The sequence below is a fragment of the Cherax quadricarinatus genome, chromosome 89, assembly GCF_038502225.1.
Source record: "Cherax quadricarinatus isolate ZL_2023a chromosome 89, ASM3850222v1, whole genome shotgun sequence".
NCBI classification, from domain to species: Eukaryota; Metazoa; Arthropoda; class Malacostraca; order Decapoda; family Parastacidae; genus Cherax; species Cherax quadricarinatus.
Genome location: NC_091380.1, coordinates 12,391,537 through 12,414,029, shown reverse-complemented (window position 1 = coordinate 12,414,029; position 22,493 = coordinate 12,391,537). Strand labels below are relative to the sequence as shown.

Here is a 22,493-nt window from a genome sequence, read left to right as displayed (position 1 = left end):
ACATATGTAAAAACTATATACGTACATTCATTTGATCAATATCATGAACATAGGTAAAACTTTCTCATCGATATATACTTACTCTCAATATCTGTATTCATCTCAGATGTTAATCACTCCATTGTGTCTACCTAAGGTTAATACAGTGGACCCTCAGTTATCAACCGTAATTCATTCCAGAAGGGCGGCCTAAGATTGAAATGGCCAAAAACCAAAATAATATTTCCCATATGAATAAATGATAATACAATTAATTCGTTCCAGACAAAAATAGTCACAAAAAATACTTTTTTAACAATTATATAAGTATTACATACCTTTATTGAAGACTAATGCTGGCTTCTGGAAGACAAGGAGGAGGAAAGAGGGAGGAGTTTGTGTTTGTAATAGGAATTCCCCTCCATAAAGACTTCATGTAGCAAAGCCATCTCTGGGGTTACATCCCTTCTTTGTCTTTTAATGCCACTAAGACCAGCTTGAGAATCACTGGGCCTTTGTCACAACAAATCTGCCCATAGAGGTCTGTTCCTGGCATCTCTTTAAGATTTCGCTGAAGTGGTACAGGGTTTTGTCGCTGAACATGTTGCAGATATGACTTGTTTCAGCTTGATCAGGGTGGTATTTCTCTACAAAAGCTTGCACCCTAGTCCACACTGCACACATCTCTTTAATCTCTGAAGAAGGCACCTCCTTCACTCCCTCTTCCTCCTCCTCTGAAGCAAGTTCCTCAGCTGCAGTCTGTTACTGTTTGAGTTGAAGCTCTTACAACTCTTCAGTGGTTAGCTCATCCCTGTGGTCCTCCACCAACTCTTCCACATCCTTGCCACTCACCTCCAACCCCAGGGACTTCCCAAGTGCTACAATAGAGTCCACAGGGTCGGCAGGGTCAGGATCAGCCTCAAACCCTTCAAAACCCCTCTCTAGGACACAACCTGGCCACAATTTTCTCCAAGCAGAGTTCCAAGTCTTGGAGGTTACTCCCTCCCAAGCCTTATCTATAAAGCTTATGCAATTGAGGATACTGAAGTGATTCCTCCAGAACCCTCTTAGGGTCAACTGAGTGTCTGAGATCACTTCAAAACACTTTTGAAACATTGCTTTTATATAGAATTTTTGAAGTTAGAAATGACCTGCTGGTCCATGGGCTGGAGGAGAGGAGTAGTGTTAGGAGGCAAGAACTTCACTTATATAAACCTGAAGTCCCTAAACACTTGGTCTACCAAGTCTGGAGGATGTGCAGGAGCATTGTTCAGTATCAGGAGGCACTTGAGTGGCAATTTCTTTCCCAGGAGATATTTTTTCACACTTGGGCCAAACACATCATTAATCCACTCTTTGAAAATTTGCCTTGTGACCCATGCCTTATGTTTAGCTTTCCACATCACACACAATCTATTCTTGATAACATTGCTTTTCATGAACACTCTGGAATTTTCTGAGTGATACACCAGTAAAGGTTTCACTTTGAAATCCCCACTAGCATCACCACACAACAAAAGAGTAAGCCTGTCTCTCACAGGCTTGTGTCCTGGCAGTGCCTCTTCCTCCTGTGTGATGTAGGTCCTGTTTGGCATTTCCTTCCAAAACAGGCCTGTTTTGTCACAACTGAACACTTGTTGGGGTTTCAATCCTTCAACCTTTACAAAGTCCTTGAATTCCTGTACATTCTTTTCAGCTGCACATTTGCCAGAACTTGTAGCCTCTCTATGCCTTACAAAACTGTGTATGCCACTACACTTCTTAAATCTCTCAAACCAGCCTTTGCTGGCCCTAAAAAATTCACTACCAGCAGCACTTGTTCCAGGAGTTTCCTGTAGAAGTTCCTCATGTAACTGCCTTGCCTTCTCGCAAATAATAGATTCCATAACACTGTCTCCCACTAATTCACAATAACAACTTTTCCATCTGTTCCATTATTGGTGACTGTTGTTTCATTAGAAAAGTTACTCCTTTTGCAACGTTAATTTGTTCTTTCTTTGTCAGGATAGATGCATTTATTTGTTTTCCCTATACACCCTGGCAAGTTCCAGCACCCACATATCACCCTCATATTTTTCAATCACTTCATGCTTTAAATTCGTTGGTGTTTCTCACTTTTTTTACCGCAGAAACTTTCTTTGGAACCATGGTTACTTGTTTTGCAGTTGCACTGCAAAAAACTCACAAAAACAATGGAAAACAAGCGAAATGTTAGGATGTATGAACAGAAGCTTCCTCATGCATTGAGAGAGACAGTCAAACTGATGCACAAGTGGCCCCAGCTGGTGGATGGATGGGTCCCCAATGGTCGATCACCAAAATAATGGCCGATAAATGGGAGCCGAAAAACTGGCCAATCACCAAGTTGGCTGATAACAGGAACAGCTGTTAACCGAGGGTTCACTGTAATTAAAATTGTACGTCATCTCTACTAGAGTTATTAACCCTTTGACTGTTTACGCCGTATAAATACATCTTACGCGGCACTGTTTCTGACATATATATACTCATAAATTCTAGCGGCTTCAAATCAAGCAGGAGAAATCTGGTAGGCCCACATGTGAGAGAATGGGTCTGTGTGGTCAGTGTGCACCACATAAAAAAATCCTGCAGCACACAGTGCGTAATGAGAAAAAAACTGTCCGTTTTTTTGGATTAAAATGCCGACTTTGAGGTGTATTTTAATATAGTATTTATCGTTGTATTCTCGTTTTCATGGTCTTAGGTGATAAAATGGAAAACATATTACAGAAATGGAGATGGTTTTCATTACTTTCATGATGAAAACGACCTTGAAACTGAGCTCAAAGTAGCAGAAATGTTCGATTTTTACCAATGTTCAGGAGTAAGCAAATCACACCACGCGTCCAATACACGTCAATTGGGGAGTCTAATATTCTTTCACTAGTGCACTGATATTATTTATACCATTTTCAAAATAATGCAGTAGTCTGCATACCAGTAAATTTTGTATTTTCTTGAATGAATAAACAAATCAAAATAGAAAGCAATAGTTATATACAAGGGGCTTAGAGATGTGACTAATGAACAGAGGATATGTTATTTTAGTGCCGAGAATGTCTACCTTGTTTATTCTGGACGCTATTTTGAAATTGGCATCTTTTTTGATTTGCGTGAAATTGGCAAAATTGCCAATTTCTGACCACTTTATTGGGTAGTTCAAATCGGTAAAAGGGTGGTTTCTTGTACTCAACTGATAGATAAAATGGAGTTCTAAAGAAATAGCTATGAGTTTGGTCAACTGGAACAACGGAATTGGCTAAAAACAGGGCTTAAAGTCGGCGAAATCGCCAATACGCATATGTCGCCGAGACAGCTAACTTCACGGTAGTGTAATTCTGTGAGTTTTCGACCAAATTTCGAACTTTTGGTGTCATTACCATCGGGAAAAGATTCTCTATCATTTCGTAAGAAAAAATAATTTTTTTTTCAAAAATTTTGTGACAGAATTTCAGTTTCAGAAAGGGGCCTGCGACAGTCAAAGGGATAAAGCCATATAGCATTACCCAACAGGATATTCGATTCTCTTGTATTCATTGTAACTCATCTAATGACTATATGAACTGTTATTGTCTTATTAATCTTAAGTTAATTTTAAGTTTGCCTCAAATGCTCTGCATACACATCACACACAATCTATTCTTGACAACATTGCTTTTCATGAACACTCTGGGATTTTCTAAGTGATACACCAGTAAAGGTTTCTCTTTGAAATCCCCACTAGCATCACCACACAACAAAAGAGTAAGCTTGTCTTTCACAGGCTTGTGTCCTGGCAGTGCCTCTTCCTCCTGTGTGATGTAGGTCCTGTTTGGCATTTCCTTCCAAAACAGGCCTGTTTTGTCACAACTGAACACTTGTTGGGGTTTCAATCCTTCAACCTTTACAAAGTCCTTGAATTCCTGTACATTTTTTCAGTTGCACATTTGTCAGAACTTGTAGCCTCTCTATGCCTTACAACACTGTGCATGCCACTACACTTCTTAAATCTCTCAAACCAGCCTTTGCTGGCCCTAAAAAATTTACTACCAGCAGCACTTGTTCCAGGAGTTTTCCATAGAAGTTCCTCATGTAACTGCCTTGCCTTCTCACAAATAATAGATTCCATAGCACTGTCTCCCACTAATTGTTTTTCCTTAATTCACAATAAAAACAACTTTTCCATGTGTTCCATTATTGGTGACCGTTGTTTCATTAGAAAAGTTACTCCATTTGCAACATTAGTGTCCTTGATTTGCTCTTTCTTTGTAAGAATAAATGTAATTGTTTATTTGTTTTCCCTATACATCCTGGCAAGTTCGAGCAGCCACATACCACTCTCATGACTCAAGAAATCGTAATGACATGATTGCAAACAAACCATACCCCCGGCCGGGATTGAACCCGCGGTCATAGAGTCTCAAAACTCCAGCTCGTCGCGTTAGCCACTAGACCAGATAGCCACAATAAGATTCATCCAACTAGGTATATTTCTACACCATAGGAAGGTTAGCACAGGCACCACTGTGACCACAAATGCAAGTTTTTACAGACGAATCTCCAGCTAGCGTGGCCGTGACGAACTCTAGCTCAAGTCCCTTCACTGCCGTCAACATGACTCAAGATATCGCAATGACACGATTGCAAACAAACCATACCCCTGGCCGGGATTGAACCCGCGGTCATAGAGTCTCAAAACTCCAGCCCGTCGCGTTAGCCAGTAGACCAGCTAGCCACAATAAGATTCATCCAACTAGGTATATTTCTACACCATAGGAAGGTTAGCACAGGCACCACTGTGACCACAAATGCAAGTTTTTACAGACGAATCTCCAGCTAGCGTGGCCGTGACGAACTCTAGCTCAAGTCCCTTCACTGCCGTCAACATGACTCAAGAAATTGTAATGACACGATTGTAAACAAACCATACCCCCGGCCGGGATTGAACCCGCGGTCATAGAGTCTCAAAACTCCAGCCCGTCGCGTTAGCCACTAGACCAGCTAGCCACAATAAGATTCATCCAACTAGGTATATTTCTACACCATAGGAAGGTTAGCACAGGCACCACTGTGACCACAAATGCAAATTTTTACAGATGAATCTCCAGCTAGCGTGGCCGTGACGAACTCTAGCTCGGGCTGGAGTTTTGAGACTCTATGACCGCGGGTTCAATCCCGGCCGGGGGTATGGTTTGTTTGCAATCATGTCATTACGATTTCTTGAGTAATGTTGATGGCAGTGAAGGGACTTGAGCTAGAGTTCGTCATGGCCACGCTAGCTGGAGATTCGTCTGTAAAAACTTGCATTTGTGGTCACAGTGGTGCCTGTGCTAACCTTCCTATGGTGTAGAAATATACCTAGTTGGATGAATCTTTTTGTGGCTAGCTGGTCTAGTGGCTAACGCGACGGGCTGGAGTTTTGAGACTCTATGACCACGGGTTCAATCCCGGCCGGGGGTATGGTTTGTTTGCAATCGTGTCATTACGATTTCTTGAGTCATGTTGACGGCAGTGAAGGGACTTGAGCTAGAGTTCGTCACGGCCACGCTAGCTGGAGATTCGTCTGTAAAAACTTGCATTTGTGGTCACAGTGGTGCCTGTGTTAACCTTCCTATGGTGTAGAAATATACCTAGTTGGATGAATCTTATTGTGGCTAGCTGGTCTAGTGGCTAACGCGATGGGCTGGAGTTTTGAGACTCTATGACCGCGGGTTCAATCCTGGCCGGGGGTATGGTTTATACCACTCTCATATTTTTCAATCACTTAATGCTTTAAATTCGATGGTGTTTCTCACTTTTTTTACCACAGGAACTTTCTTTGGAGCCATGATTACTTATTTTGCAGTTGCACTGCAAAAAAATCCACAAAAACAATGGAAAACAAGTGAAATGTTAGGATGTATGAACAGAAGCTTCCTCATGCATCGAGAGACACAGCCAAACTGATGTGTAAGTGGCCCCAGCTGGTGGATGGATGGGTCCCCAATGGTCGATCACCAAAATAATGGCCGATCACTGGGAGCCGAAAAACCGGCCGATCACTAAGTTGGCTGATAACAGGAACAGCCGTTAACTGAGGGTTCACTGTAATTAAAATTGTATGTCTTCTCTACTAGAGTTATTAAAGCCACATAGCATTACCCAACAGGATATTCAATTCTCTTGTATTCATTGTAACTCATCTAATGACCATATGAACTGTTATTGTCTTATTAATCTTAAGTTAATTTTAAGTTTGCCTGAAATGCTCTGCATACAAAAGGGCTTTTGGCATGTACACCCAACTATTATTCTCCTTTGTACAAACATGTGCAGTGGACCCTCGACCAACAATATTAATCCGTTCCAGAGAGCTTATCTGGCGAATTTATCGTTAGTCGAATTAATTTTCTCCATAAGAAATACAATGGACCCCCGGTTAACGATATTTTTTCATTCCAGAAGTATGTTCAGGTGCCAGTACTGACCGAATTTGTTCCCATAAGGAATATTGTGAAGTAGATTAGTCCATTTCAGACCCCCAAACATACATGTACAAACGCACTTACATAAATACACTTACATAATTGATCGCATTGGGAGGTGATCGTTAAGCAGGGCTCCACTGTAATGGAAATCCAACTAATCCTTTCCAGACAGCCATAAGTATTAACAAAATATTTTTTTTCATGAAATATACATTTCCCTACAAAGAAAACAATGAGACATGAACAATAACTGCATAAATAAATGCTAAAATGACACTTACCTTTATTGAAGAGTATTGATGATTGATGAGATACTGTTTCTCTTGAACACTCTGGGATTTTCAGAATGATACATGAGTAAAGGCTTCACTTTGCAATCCCCACTAGCATTGCAACAAAACATGAGAGTTAGCCTGTCTTTCATAGGCTTGTGTCCTAGGAGTGCCTTCTCCTCCTGAGTAATATAGGTCCTGTTTGGCATTTTCTTCCAGAACAGGCTTGTTTCATCACAACTGAATACTTTTTGGGGTTGGAATTTTTTAGCTTTGCCATGCCTTATCACACTGTGTATGCCAGTATGATTCTTAAATCTCTCAAACCAACCTTTGCTGGCCTTAAATTCAACAATATGAGCACTAGTTTGAGGCATTTTTTCCTGTTCACTTGGGTGTTAGTCAACTAGTGTGGGTCTCATCCTGGTGGACAAGATTAAGGACCCCAATGGAAATAAGTTAGACAGTCTGCGATGATGCACTGACTTTCTTGGGTTATCCTGGGTGGCTAACCCTCTGGGGTTAATTGTTTTTCAGTGATTGTTTCTCGTTAATCCACATCAACAACACTCTCTCCACATCTTCGAGTAGTACAGCTGATGGTGGTGCAGCAGCAGCAGCTGACCATGGAACAGCAGCAGCTGACAGTGGTGCAGCAACAGCTGATGATGGTGCAGGAGCAGGAGCTGGTGGTGGTGCAGCAACAGATGACCGTTGTACGATAGTATTTCAATAGCATTTCTCACCCTTTTTACCACAGGGTTGGCACTAGAAGCTTTCTTTGGGCCCGTGGCAGTTTATTTAGCAGTTACAAGCACTAAAAACAATGGAATAATACAAAATATATTGCATGCATGCATGAAACCATCCACCCTGGCTTGTAAACAATGGCACACTAGGTGAAGGCAAGACAGCTGAGGCACACTCAGCTGGACAGACAGGCAGACACATTTGGGACGAATGCTGTTAGTCGAGTTTTTCATTGTCGTTCGGGCCAAAATTTTTACGCTAAAATGCTTTGTTGGGTGATTTTTTTGTTAGACAATGCCTTCGTTGGTGGCGGTCCACTGTATCATGTCAAATCAAAATATCATTATTATAAGAAATATTTATATCTAATGATTACCTTACAAATAAATGATGAGCAAAGGCAGGTATCAAGAGCTGGAGCTCTACCTTTTCAGATATAAACGAGTGAAAATATCCAAATATAAAAATTAGCTTACCATTCTCAATGGTCCGTGAGTGAAACTTTGCTGTCGGTGGAAATGAGTGTGATGTGGTCAATGGTCCAGCAGTGGGACTGGCCAAGATGTTGCCTGTGGTCAGTGATTCCAGCAGTTGGACTGGCCAAGAAGTTGCCTATAGTCAGTGATTCCAGCAGTGGGACTGGCCAAGAAGTTTCCTGTAGTCAGTGGTCCAGCAGTAGGACTGGCCAAGATGTTGCCTGTGGTCAGTGGTCCAGCAGTGGGACCGGGCAGCAAGTTGCTTGTGGTTGGTAATCAATGGGTACTGGATGTAATGCTCCCTGTGTTGGGATAAACATCTTTAATTGTACTTAATACAGACAATTATTTTTTATAAATAAAGAAAGGTTAACCCTTAAGCTGTCCAAATGTAGATCTACACTCGCTCGCGTGGCGCTCCAAACGTGGATCTATGTTTGATTTTGCATGCTTTCTTGTGTAAAAAAAGGTAGATCTACGTTCAGAGTGCTACTTGAGTGAGCGTAGATCTATGTTTGGACAGTTTAAGGGTTAATTTGCAGGTTTATGTTCCATGGGCATCATGAATTATGAATACCAAATTTTTCTTGTTTCTACAACTGAAATTTTTCAGTTTCTAAATATGCTTCTCTTATTTACTGATTCTGCAGCTGATGAATATAAATAAACATTACACCACATACAGTGAGGAATGTTGTAACAAACAATTTATACAACAAATATTTACATAAACATTAATTCTCTCCTCTGCCTCCTGTCCTGCAAGCTCAGCAACATGAAACTAGGATAAAATACAGTATTTTTTTATTATTTTTGTACTAATTTGTTTTATTACAAGTATTAATAGTATTCTTTATTTCTAGAGTTTAGATGCATATTTATGCATTTTTCACAATTTTATATTATATTTTTCATTGTTATGTGGTTGTATTATAGCATACCTCACTGTACATAGAATACAAGCACTATAAACAGAATTGTATATCAAGTACTATATACAGTAGGGCTCCGCTTTACAGTGTTTCATCTTACGGCGTACCGTTAATACAGCGATGTCAAATTATGAACAAAATTTGCTGTATGGCAAGCGGTCTTTCAAATACAGCATGCCTCACCTGGTTTTTTACATTCTCCATGGCTACATCTATTATGTCTGGGAACTTTCCAAAATTTCAAGTATTTTAAACCTTTCAGGGTTTCCAACGTACTAGTACGGCTTACACACCAGGGTTATTGACGTACTAGAATGCCTAAATACTAGCGCCTTCAAATCTAGTGAGAGAAAGCTGGTAGGCCTACATGTGAAAGAATGGGTCTATGTGGTCAGTATGCACAGTACAAAAAAATCCTGCAGCACACAGTGCACAATGAGGAAAAACAAACTCTGACCGTGTTTTAGGATTAAAACAGTGACTTTGCAGTGTATTATCATATGGTATTTATTGTGGTATTCTAGTTTTCCTGATCTCTTTTTATAGAATGGAAGACATATTACAGAAACAGATATGATTTTGATTGGTGTCATAATGAAAAGTACCTTGAAATTGAGCTCAAAGTAGCAGAAATTTCAAAAGTAAACAAATCATGTCAAGCGTCCAATACACATCAACTGGTGAGTCTAATATTCTTTCACAAGTGCACTGATATTATTTATACCATTTCAACACCATTTCTACTCTAATGCAGTAGTCTGCATAACAGTAAATCTTCTATTTTTTGTGAGAATAAAAATTCAAAATCAAAAGCAAAAGAGATGTAAGAGGGGCCTGGGAACATAACTAATGAACAGAGAAAATGTTATTTTAGTGTCAGGAATGTCTGTCTTGCTTATTCTGGACCCTATTTGGAAATTGGCATCTTCTGAAATTTTTGTGAAATTGGCAAAATTGCCAATTTCTGACCACTTTATTGCATACTTGAAATCAGTAAATGGGTGGTTTCTTGTATTCATTAGATAGAAAAGATGGAGTTCTAGTGAAATAGATTTGATTTTTGTCGACTAGTACACTAAAATTGGCTGAAAGCAGAGCTCAAAGTTGGCGAAATTGCCAATGGGTCAGCATCGTTGAGACCGCTAACTTCGCGAGAGCTTAATTCCATAGCTTTTCCATCAAATTTCATACTTTTGGTGTCATTATGATCGGGAAAATATTCTCTGTCATTTCATAAGAAAAAATAATTTTTTTTTCAAAAAAATTATCAACCCTGAGAACAAGTTTAGGAGAGGGCCTCTTGACGTTTTAACGTGGCGTATTTCATATGTACTATGATAATTATACTTATGTGTACTTGTACAGGTATCATCCGACTTACAACCGAGATCGGTTCCAACAAACCGGTCGTAAGTCGAAATGGACGCAAGTTAAACCTTACTACTGAATATGAACATCACGGTTTTGTAATGACTTTATTTTATTGTTTTATTTTGGTATTTAATTTTTTACTTTACTTTTTATGCTGTTAGTACTGTATTTTATACTGAAAGGTTTAGGATAAACACTGTGTGCAACTCAGACAGTTGTTTATTTCCCAGAAATTTGGCATAGAAAACACGGTCATAAGTCGAATGGTCGTATGTCTAGTAGGTCGTAAGTCGGATGGTAGGTGTTCCTAAATATACTTACACACTGTGCTGGTGTGCAGGTACACATTAAAATCACTAAGAGTCTCTCTACTCATGATGCCAATACTACATAATAATCACTCTTGGGCACATCAAATGTCTTATTTTACATTAACCCTTTCAGGGTCCGTCCCGTAGATCTACGGCTTTTCGGTGAGTGTCCAAACCGTAGATCTACGCCAAAATTCTAGCGCCGTCAAATTTAGCGCGAAAGCGCTCATAGGCCTACATGTGAGAGAATGGGTCTGCGCCGTGGGTGTGCGCCGTAAACAAAAAATCTAGGAACCTGCATAGCATTGTGGGAACGCCGGCTCAGTCACCCTTGTTCACCATGCCTCGTCGCAAGTCAGCTCTCACTCCCCGGAAAATTGGGACTCTCCTCTTCCTGTCTGATAGTTCTGACACTGATGGAAGTGGAAATGAAGACGAATTCTACGGCTTTGATAAGTTAGTGACCGAAAATAATGACCAGGATATCGATAATAGTGCAGAAAACCCCGACGATCCTCGACCTTCTACCTCTGGTGTGGGCACTCGTGACTCACGGTCGGGTGTTCCTAAACGTAAGAGAAAACTAATATTTTCCCGTGGCCTGGCCTCTGACTTCAGTAATGACGATGATTCTGACGTGGATTGTGATTTTATTGCGCTCGACGATCATTCGAGTAGTGATAGTGAGGAAACATATTCACCAGTGAAGCGTCGGTATGTTTGCCGCCGCATGCGCTCGGGTAGTGTACCCTATGCTGTGCCCAGGGGACGGAGTACATCCCGGAGTACATCCCGTGGCCCTACACCCGTTTTAGGTAGTGACAGTGAGGATGATGTGGCTACACTTGGCATGGATGGGCCACAGGCATCAGTGGATGGTGTTAGTGGGGCTGGTGGTGGTAGTGGCACCGCCATGCGTGACTCACTGTGCCACGCGGGGACCCACGCTGCTGACTCGTCAGTTCAAGGACAAAGCGGAGCGTCACCTACCAGCCCGCCACAACCACCCGTACAACCAGCCTATGATGTCCAGTATCCACCAGCAAACCGTATCTGGGATTGGCAGCAAAATCCCAATTTTTTTCCCAGCCCTCACCACTTTGATGACTCTCAAAGTGGAATTCTACCTACCTGTCCCCTTGGAACCACGGCCAATGAACTGGAATTCTTTGAATTATTCTTTGACCAGCCATTGATGGAAATTATTGTCAGGGAATGTAATAAGTATTTTCAGTACACCATGGCAAATACGATCTTATCACCACAGTCAAGACTACACAGGTGGAAAGAGACGACTGTTGCAGAAATGTATTTGTTTTTTGCAACAATAATGCTTATGCCTCACGTCTATAAGCATAATATAAAAGCATACTGGTCCACAGATCGGCTAATTTGTACCCCATCCTTCAGTGAAATAATACCAGTGAACAGGTTTATCTTACTGTTACGTATGTTGCACTTCTCTGACAAAACCAGGCCTGACAGAAGTGACAGGTTATACAAGATTAGAAATGTTTTCATGTATCTCAAACAAAAGTTCAGGATATACTTTTATCCATTCAAGAATCTTGTAATTGACGAGTCTTTGATTTTGTTCAAAGGTAGACTGTCATTCAAGCAGTATATACCGAGCAAGAGGAACCGCTTTGGTATAAAATTGTTTGTACTCTGTGATTGTGACAGTGGCCTGGTGTTGGATATTGTTGTATACACGGGTAGTAAAACATTGAAAGATACCAAGATGTTATTGGGTATATCAGGTGACGTAGTGAGAAACATGATGGCACCTTATCTTGGTAAGGGCCATACATTATATACTGATAACTGGTACACAAGCCCATTACTCAGTGATTTCATGCGAGTGAACAAGACAGATGTGTGTGGCACAGTGCGTTCTAATCGTAAACATATGCCCAAGCTCAACGCAGGTGTTCGTGGTGATGACGTGCAGGTGTTTACTGCCAATGACATCATGGCATTACGGTGGCATGACAAACGAGATGTCACATTGTTGACAACCATTCACCGTAACGAAATGCAAGACAGTGGCAAAGTTGATCGAGTGACTAATGAACGTATTCGAAAACCAGTGACAGTGATTGATTATACACAAAACATGCGCTTGGTTGACAAGTGTGACATGCAGATTGGTTTTGTTGACTGTGTTCGTAAGAGTTACAAGTGGTACATGAAACTTTTCTTCCATCTCATGGACATTTCAATGCTGAATGCATATAATATGTACCAAATAAAGACTGGTAACAGACCACCGTATGGTGAATTTTGTTCCATCCCTCTGAAGTGCTCCATCCCTCTGAAGTGCTCCATCCCTCTGAAGTGTTCCATCCCTCTGAAGTGCTCCAGCCCTCTGAAGTGCTCCATCCCTCTGAAGTGCTCCATCACTCTGAAGTGCTCCATCCTGACTGACTTTGGTCAGTTACTGGGTTGTGAAGGACCTGCCTAGTATGGGCCAACAGACCTACTGCAGTGTTCCTTCTTTCTTATGTAAATAAGTCACTGAGTGTTATGTGTTATCCTGGGTAATGTACACATATGTTGCTATGTATGATAATGTAAGTGTATATATGTGTACCTGAATAAAAACTTACTACGAAGTGTTAAGTGCTATTATAACACAAATTCAATAACACACTTATAAAATAGTAAATAAAACCAGACTTAAATCTTACAAATCTGAGAGAACAATAAACCTTACTTACACCTCTGTCACTCTCAAGTGTCCATCTAATACCTGTCCAACACTCCGTCTAATACCTGTCCAACACTCCGTCTAATACCTGTCCAACACTCCGTCTAATACCTGTCCAACACTCCGTCCAATACCTGTCCAACACTCCGTCTAATACCTGTCCAACACTCCGTCTAATACCTGTCCAACACTCCGTCTAATACCTGTCCAACACTCCGTCTAATACCTGTCCAACACTCCGTATAATACCTGTCCAACACTCCGTATAATACCTGTCCAACACTCCGTATAATACCTGTCCAACACTCCGTCTAATACCTGTCCAACACTCCGTCTAATACCTGTCCAACACTTCGTCTAATACCTGTCCAACACTCCGTCTAATACCTGTCCAACACTCCGTCTAATACCTGTCCAACACTCCGTCTAATACCTGTCCAACACTCCGTCTAATACCTGTCCAACACTCCGTCTAATACCTGTCCAACACTCCGTCTAATACCTGTCCAACACTCCGTATAATACCTGTCCAACACTCCGTATAATACCTGTCCAACACTCCGTCTAATACCTGTCCAACACTCCGTATAATACCTGTCCAACACTCCGTATAATACCTGTCCAACACTCCGTCTAATACCTGTCCAACACTCCGTCTAATACCTGTCCAACACTCCGTCTAATACCTGTCCAACACTCCGTCTAATACCTGTCCAACACTCCGTATAATACCTGTCCAACACTCCGTATAATACCTGTCCAACACTCCGTATAATACCTGTCCAACACTCCGTCTAATACCTGTCCAACACTCCGTCTAATACCTGTCCAACACTTCGTCTAATACCTGTCCAACACTCCGTCTAATACCTGTCCAACACTCCGTCTAATACCTGTCCAACACTCCGTCTAATACCTGTCCAACACTCCGTATAATACCTGTCCAACACTCCGTATAATACCTGTCCAACACTCCGTCTAATACCTGTCCAACACTCCGTCTAATACCTGTCCAACACTTCGTCTAATACCTGTCCAACACTCCGTCTAATACCTGTCCAACACTCCGTATAATACACAAATAACCCGCACATAAAAGACAGAAGCTTACGACGACGTTTCGGTCCGACTTGGACCATTGACAAAGTCACAATGGTCCAAGTCGGACCGAAACGTCGTCGTAAGCTTCTGTCTTTTATGTGCGGGTTATTTGTGTATCGTTCCAGTCACGGTATTGTGCCTTTTTGTTATTTATTTACTCCGTATAATACCTGTCCAACACTCCGTCTAATACCTGTCCAACACTCCGTCTAATACCTGTCCAACACTCCGTCTAATACCTGTCCAACACTTCGTCTAATACCTGTCCAACACTCCGTCCAATACCTGTCCAACACTCCGTCTAATACCTGTCCAACACTCCGTCTAATACCTGTCCAACACTCCGTCTAATACCTGTCCAACACTCCGTCTAATACCTGTCCAACACTCCGTATAATACCTGTCCAACACTCCGTATAATACCTGTCCAACACTCCGTCTAATACCTGTAGAACACTCCGTCTAATACCTGTCCAACACTCCGTCTAATACCTGTCCAACACTTCGTCTAATACCTGTCCAACACTCCGTCTAATACCTGTCCAACACTCCGTCTAATACCTGTCCAACACTCCGTCTAATACCTGTCCAACACTCCGTCTAATACCTGTCCAACACTCCATCTAATACCTGTCCAACACTCCATATAATACCTGTCCAACACTCCGTATAATACCTGTCCAACACTCCGTCTAATACCTGTCCAACACTCCGTATAATACCTGTCCAACACTCCGTATAATACCTGTCCAACACTCCGTCTAATACCTGTCCAACACTCCGTCTAATACCTGTCCAACACTCCGTATAATACCTGTCCAACACTCCGTCCAATACCTGTCCAACACTCCGTCCAATACCTGTCCAACACTCCGTCCAATACCTGTCCAACACTCCGTCCAATACCTGTCCAACACTCCGTCCAATACCTGTCCAACACTCCGTCCAATACCTGTCCAACACTCCGTCTAATACCTGTCCAACACTCCGTCTAATACCTGTCCAACACTCCGTCTAATACCTGTCCAACACTCCGTCTAATACCTGTCCAACACTCCGTCTAATACCTGTCCAACACTCCGTCTAATACCTGTCCAACACTCCGTATAATACCTGTCCAACACTCCGTCTAATACCTGTCCAACACTCCGTCTAATACCTGTCCAACACTCCGTCTAATACCTGTCCAACACTCCGTCTAATACCTGTCCAACACTCCGTCTAATACCTGTCCAACACTCCGTCTAATACCTGTCCAACACTCCGTCTAATACCTGTCCAACACTCCGTCTAATACCTGTCCAACACTCCGTCTAATACCTGTCCAACACTCCGTATAATACCTGTCCAACACTCCGTATAATACCTGTCCAACACTCCGTCTAATACTGTCCAACACTCCGTCTAATACCTGTCCAACACTCCGTCTAATACCTGTCCAACACTCCGTCTAATACCTGTCCAACACTCCGTCTAATACCTGTCCAACACTCCGTCTAATACCTGTCCAACACTCCGTCTAATACCTGTCCAACACTCCGTATAATACCTGTCCAACACTCCGTATAATACCTGTCCAACACTCCGTATAATACCTGTCCAACACTCTGTATAATACCTGTCCAACACTCCGTCTAATACCTGTCCAACACTCCGTCTAATACCTGTCCAACACTCCGTCTAATACCTGTCCAACACTCCGTCTAATACCTGTCCAACACTCCGTATAATACCTGTCCAACACTCCGTATAATAACTGACCAACACTCCGTCCAATACCTTCTAATACCTGTCCAACACTCCGTCTAATACCTGTCCAACACTCCGTCTAATACCTGTCCAACACTCCGTATAATACCTGTCCAACACTCCGTCTAATACCTGTCCAACACTCCGTCTAATACCTGTCCAACACTCCGTCTAATACCTGTCCAACACTCCGTCTAATACCTGTCCAACACTCCGTCTAATACCTGTCCAACACTCCGTCTAATACCTGTCCAACACTCCGTATACCTGTCCAACACTCCGTATAATACCTGTCCAACACTCCGTCTAATACCTGTCCAACACTCCGTATAATACCTGTCCAACACTCCGTATAATACCTGTCCAACACTCCGTATAATACCTGTCCAACACTCCGTATAATACCTGTCCAACACTCCGTATAATACATGTCCAACACTCCGTATAATACCTGTCCAACACTCCGTATAATACCTGTCCAACACTTCGTCTAATACCTGTCCAACACTCCGTCTAATACCTGTCCAACACTCCGTCTAATACCTGTCCAACACTCCGTCTAATATTTGTCCAACACTCCGTATAATACCTGTCCAACACTCCGTATAATACCTGTCCAACACTCCGTCTAATACCTGTCCAACACTCCGTCTAATACCTGTCCAACACTTCGTCTAATACCTGTCCAACACTCCATCTAATACCTGTCCAACACTCCGTCTAATACCTGTCCAACACTCCGTCTAATACCTGTCCAACACTTAGTCTAATACCTGTCTAACACTCCGTCTAATACCTGTCCAACACTCCGTCTAATACCTGTCCAACACTTCGTCTAATACCTGTCCAACACTCCGTCTAATACCTGTCCAACACTCCGTCTAATACCTGTCTAACACTCCGTCTAATACCTGTCCAACACTTCGTCTAATACCTGTCCAACACTCCGTCTAATACCTGTCCAACACTCCGTCTAATACCTGTCTAACACTCCGTCTAATACCTGTCCAACACTTCGTCTAATACCTGTCCAACACTCCATCTAATACCTGTCCAACACTCCGTCTAATACCTGTCCAACACTCCGTCTAATACCTGTCCAACACTTAGTCTAATACCTGTCCAACACTTCGTCTAATACCTGTCCAACACTCCGTCTAATACCTGTCCAACACTCCGTCTAATACCTGTCCAACACTCCGTCTAATACCTGTCCAACACTCCGTCTAATACCTGTCCAACACTCCGTCTAATACCTGTCCAACACTCCGTCTAATACCTGTCCAACACTCCGTATAATACCTGTCCAACACTCCGTATAATACCTGTCCAACACTCCGTCTAATACCTGTCCAACACTCCGTATAATACCTGTCCAACACTCCGTCTAATACCTGTCCAACACTCTGTCTAATACCTGTCCAACACTCCGTATAATACCTGTCCAACACTCCGTCTAATACCTGTCCAACACTCCGTCCAATACCTGTCCAACACTCCGTCCAATACCTGTCCAACACTCCGTCCAATACCTGTCCAACACTCCGTCCAATACCTGTCCAACACTCCGTCCAATACCTGTCCAACACTCCGTCTAATACCTGTCCAACACTCCGTCTAATACCTGTCCAACACTCCGTCTAATACCTGTCCAACACTCCGTCTAATACCTGTCCAACACTTCGTCTAATACCTGTCCAACACTCCGTCTAATACCTGTCCAACACTCCGTCTAATACCTGTCTAACACTCCGTCTAATACCTGTCCAACACTTCGTCTAATACCTGTCCAACACTCCAATACCTGTCCAACACTTCGTCTAATACCTGTCCAACACTCCGTCTAATACCTGTCCAACACTTAGTCTAATACCTGTCCAACACTCCATCTAATACCTGTCCAACACTTAGTCTAATACCTGTCCAACACTCCGTCTAATACCTGTCCAACACTCCATCTAATACCTGTCCAACACTTAGTCTAATACCTGTCCAACACTCCGTCTAATACCCGTCCAACACTCCGTCTAATACCTGTCCAACACTTCGTCTAATACCTGTCCAACACTCCGTCTATTACCTGTCCAACACTCCGTCTAATACCTGTCCAACACTTCGTCTAATACCTGTCCAACACTCCGTCTATTACCTGTCCAACACTCCGTCTATTACCTGTCCAACACTCCGTCTAATACCTGTCCAACACTCCGTCTATTACCTGTGCAGTTCAAACTTGTTGTTGTTGTTGTTGGGTTGTTAAGGGTGACTCTCAGTTACACTTTATCCAGCACAACTTCCTGATGGAGATAAATAGTTTAAAATAGACACAAACTCATAATACTTCAGTGTTTTATTGACAATATTTCTGGCACACAGTGAGTGTTATCTAGTAACAAAAAAGATCTACCTGAGCAGAGGCTACTTGGTTATATATAACGAGAATAGTGACGGAATGGGCAAGTAGGTTTGTAGCTGTGTAGGATAATGATGAAGTTAGTGACAAGGGGTTGAGCTATGTTGTAAAAGTCGTTGTTGGGGTTGAAATTGTTGGATATAAAGAAAAAAGATGATTCTGATATCTTGTGTCTATAAGTGTCTTCTTCCCTGGCAATGAATCTTGCGTCTTTGTAATTGATTGAGTGGTTGTTTAAGTTTCGGTGTAAAGCACAGGCATTGTTCAAGTCTTCCTTTCTGCTGTGGTATTGCTGTTCTGAAATAATTAGTAAGTTTATTCAGGTATACACAAATAAAGTTACATAGATTATCATACATAGCAGCATATGTGTAAAGTACCTGGGATAACCTAAAAAAGTCAGAGTGACTTATTTCCATTGGGGTCCTTTTACCTTACTGTTATAATATAATGGTGATAATATCTTATTATTACGCTGTAAAGGAGATATATTAGGAATAAGGGAAGACTACATGTGTGTTAGCTAAAAAAAATTAAAAAAACATTCTCCTCCCTTTCTGTAGCTATATTCATTAGGCACCTTTTGGCTCTCTTCTTGAACTGGTTCATACTATGACTGGCTTTGATATATGAGAGCAATCTGTTCCATTCACTTATTGATATACAATAAAAGGAGTTTGAAGCTTGACCACTAACTGTGGGTACTACAAAATTGTGCTCTGTCCCCTAGTACTATGATTGCTTTGGTTCTCAGCCTTGACAGAATTGGCAGCAAGATATTCTGGACATTGTTTGTGAGCAACTTTATGAATTTGGTTTAACTTCAGTTTTTACTCTGTCTTCAACATTCAGCATATCCAGTTGTTGTAATTCATCCTGGCCTACATGTTCTCTTGGATCCAGCCCCAGGATGAATCTTACCATTTTGTTCTGGGTGATTTGCAGTCTATCTTTCAGTTTTATTGTCAAGGCAGAGTACAATGAAGAGCAAGCATAGTCCATATGACATTGTATATAGGGTCCTGCGAGCCTCGGTAGGTAGACACTGTGCTTGTCTGTAGAGGAACTTCAGTCTGGCATTCACTTTCTTTACTACACTGTTCTCTATCAATTCTCCTGACATGCATGGATTCCTAGATATCTTATTGAGGAAACTGAGGTGATGGGTTCCCCATTACACTGGTCATTAAAATTATTTACCATTCTCAGTTTATGTTTCGAGCCAAAGAGTATGGCTTCAGTTTTTTCGAGGCATAACGATAATTTGTTATTTACTAACCATTTGCTGCAGGACTCCAGCTCTTGTGTTAGCTATATCTTGTGGGTCTTTACCTGACACTAACAGAGCACTGTCATCTGCATACAGTTGGAGTTTGCCCTTAACACTGATGGATGTGTCATTAACACAACAAAGGAATAATAAGGGACTCAGAATACTACATTGGGGGACTCCACATGTTATCGGCAGAGGTTTTAATTCTGTTTTGTTGCTTTTGACAATTTGTCTCCTGTTGCTAAGGTAGGACTTAAACCAGTGTACAGAACCAATGCCTATAACTTGAAGTTTCTTACATAATATGCTGTGGTTGACATTATCGAAGGCCTTTTGCAAGTCTAAGGTTACCATTCCTATGAGGTTCCCGATCGACATTTTAATTCTCATGTAATCCATCAGATTAATTAGGGAAGTGTCGGTTGAGTAAGATCTTCTAAAACCTGTTTGGTAACTATGGAGAATGTTGTTTTTATTAAGGTACTTAACTATTTGACAGTACACCGCCCCCTCTAGAATTCTGGATATTACACTGAGTATTCTAACAGGCCTATATATAGTTACTTACATCAGACCTACTATTTTTCTTGAAGTTAGGAGTAACTCTGGCCTCCTTGAACTTTTCCAGTACGGCATTAGTGGTGATGGACAAATTTGTTAGGTGAGCAATGGTAACTGGCGATTCAGAGGCACCATCTTTTAGGAACTTAGATGAGATATTATCTGGGCAGGGGCTCTTAGTAGGGTTTAACCTGCTTAGTTCTTAATGCACAAAGTCATGAGATACAAAACTCACAGAGGGAAAATTCTTAGGAATCCACCTTGATAACAGACTCAAATTTCAAACACATATACAACAAATTTCCAAAAAAATTTCCAAGACCGTGGGCGTACTATCGAAGATATGGTACTATGTTCCACAGTCAGCCCTCCTGGCCCTATATCACTCACTTATTTACCCCTATCTCGCCTATGGAATTTGTGCATGGGGCTCAATAACAATAAACCATCACAGACCATTAATTACCCAACAAAAGGCTGCAGCCAGAATGATAACAAATTCCCACTACAGGCAGCACACTCCACCAATATTCAAAAACTCTAAACCTACTCACCATACTGCACCTACTACATTCATAGAACACTCAATTCTGATATAAACCCTCCTCTCAAACGTCTCCTTACCAACCTCAACAGAACACACGACCATAACACAAGGCACAGATCACTCTTTGATGTTCCTCGAGCCCATCTCACGCTATGCAAAAACTCAATGCACATAAAAGGCCCTAAAATCTGGAATTCATTACCTGTGAATATAAAAGAAACACTGTCTGTTTATAAATTCAAGTCTCTTCTCAAAAATCACTTACTCACCCACAACTAAATAAATACTGAATAATTGTATCTCATAAATTGTATCTCCTAAATGCTTCTCATTATTGTATCTCATAAATTTCTAACCTGTGACCCAATCAAACTTTATTTTTTTAATTACATTTCCTAACAGAATACTCCATTCTACTGAATGTTCAGCAGCACAGTAAATGACCACATGACCTGTCTTTGTAATACTCATTTGTGCTAAATTGTTATCTGTTTACAATAATGTTTTTACCACTGAATATATCATTGCTTAGTTAATCTTAAGTTAATTTTAAGCCTGCCCATAATGCTCTGCATACAAGGGGCTTTGGCATGTTGCACTGTAATAACTGTATTCCTTTGTACTTCACTGTATCATGTTCAAATTAATAAATAAATAAAATAAATAAATAAATACACTTACTAGTTGAGAACTGTTTGGGGTTACCCCTTTATTGGTATAGTATGTTTGAAACTTACCAAAGTCTCTGTTGAAGGTATTTGATGCAGCTGGTTTACTTACTAGTGTTGATGAGACAGTTGTGTATTATGAATTAAAACAGTTTGCCACCTTAGTTGTTTCGTGGCATACCTCGCTATCGACATTTAGTACTATGTTAGATCTATCTATGGCTTTATGGCTATACTCAAACTGTTTTAGTTGTTGCCAGAGCTTTCTAGGGTTATTCTTGTACTCTTCGATTTTTGAGCAATAGTGACTTGCCTTTGTTCCTATTATAAGTCTCTGTACTCTGTTCCTCACCTTTGAAATTTATTTAGCTCTGCAATATCCTGTCTGTTTGCCTTAAATCTTTTTATCAACTGGTCTCTGATTTCATATTATCAAATATCTCATTAGTCATCCAGGGTTCAGTTCTCCTTTGTGACAGTATCACAACTTTATTTTTTTTGTCTCGTCAGATTTCTTTCATTTTTGGTGTACACGACGAAGTGTTCAATCTATTTAAAGTAAATTATTATCAATAAGATAGGCCAAACAACAATTGAAAGCTTTACCGAAATGACATTTGGCAGGCTCGTAGGCCTATATGGCACTACATGAGGTTGTTTGGGAACTTGGTACCGAAAGAACAATGCTAATACGATTTTTAGGTGACGCACTTTTCTGTAAATATCTTATCTTTATTCCACAAACAAAAGTAAAGTCTGTAAGTTCTTTTACTGTTGCAAATTATCTTCCTTTTACTCCCACACAAATCCCAAAATATTTGGAATATTTCCAAAAGTGCGCCATGTAAATTAAAAACAATAATTATCTTACGATTCCTGTGAATATTATTCCACTTAATTAAGTAGTAAAGGC

General features: G+C 41.2%; 1 protein-coding gene across 1 annotated transcript in view; it reads right to left on the bottom strand.

The window, feature by feature from the left end:
- Nucleotides 1-18,397, bottom strand: part of LOC128697317 (uncharacterized) — a 76,613-nt gene extending 58,216 nt beyond the window's left edge. Inside the window, exons 1-2 of the mRNA XM_070104201.1 lie at nt 18,337-18,397; nt 7,945-8,246 (exon numbers count right to left, since the gene is read on the bottom strand). Coding sequence (XP_069960302.1) covers nt 7,945-7,947 — 3 coding nt within the window. The 5' untranslated portion in view covers nt 7,948-8,246; nt 18,337-18,397. The remainder of the gene's footprint in view (nt 1-7,944; nt 8,247-18,336) is intronic.
- Nucleotides 18,398-22,493: the final 4,096 nt, after the last annotated feature.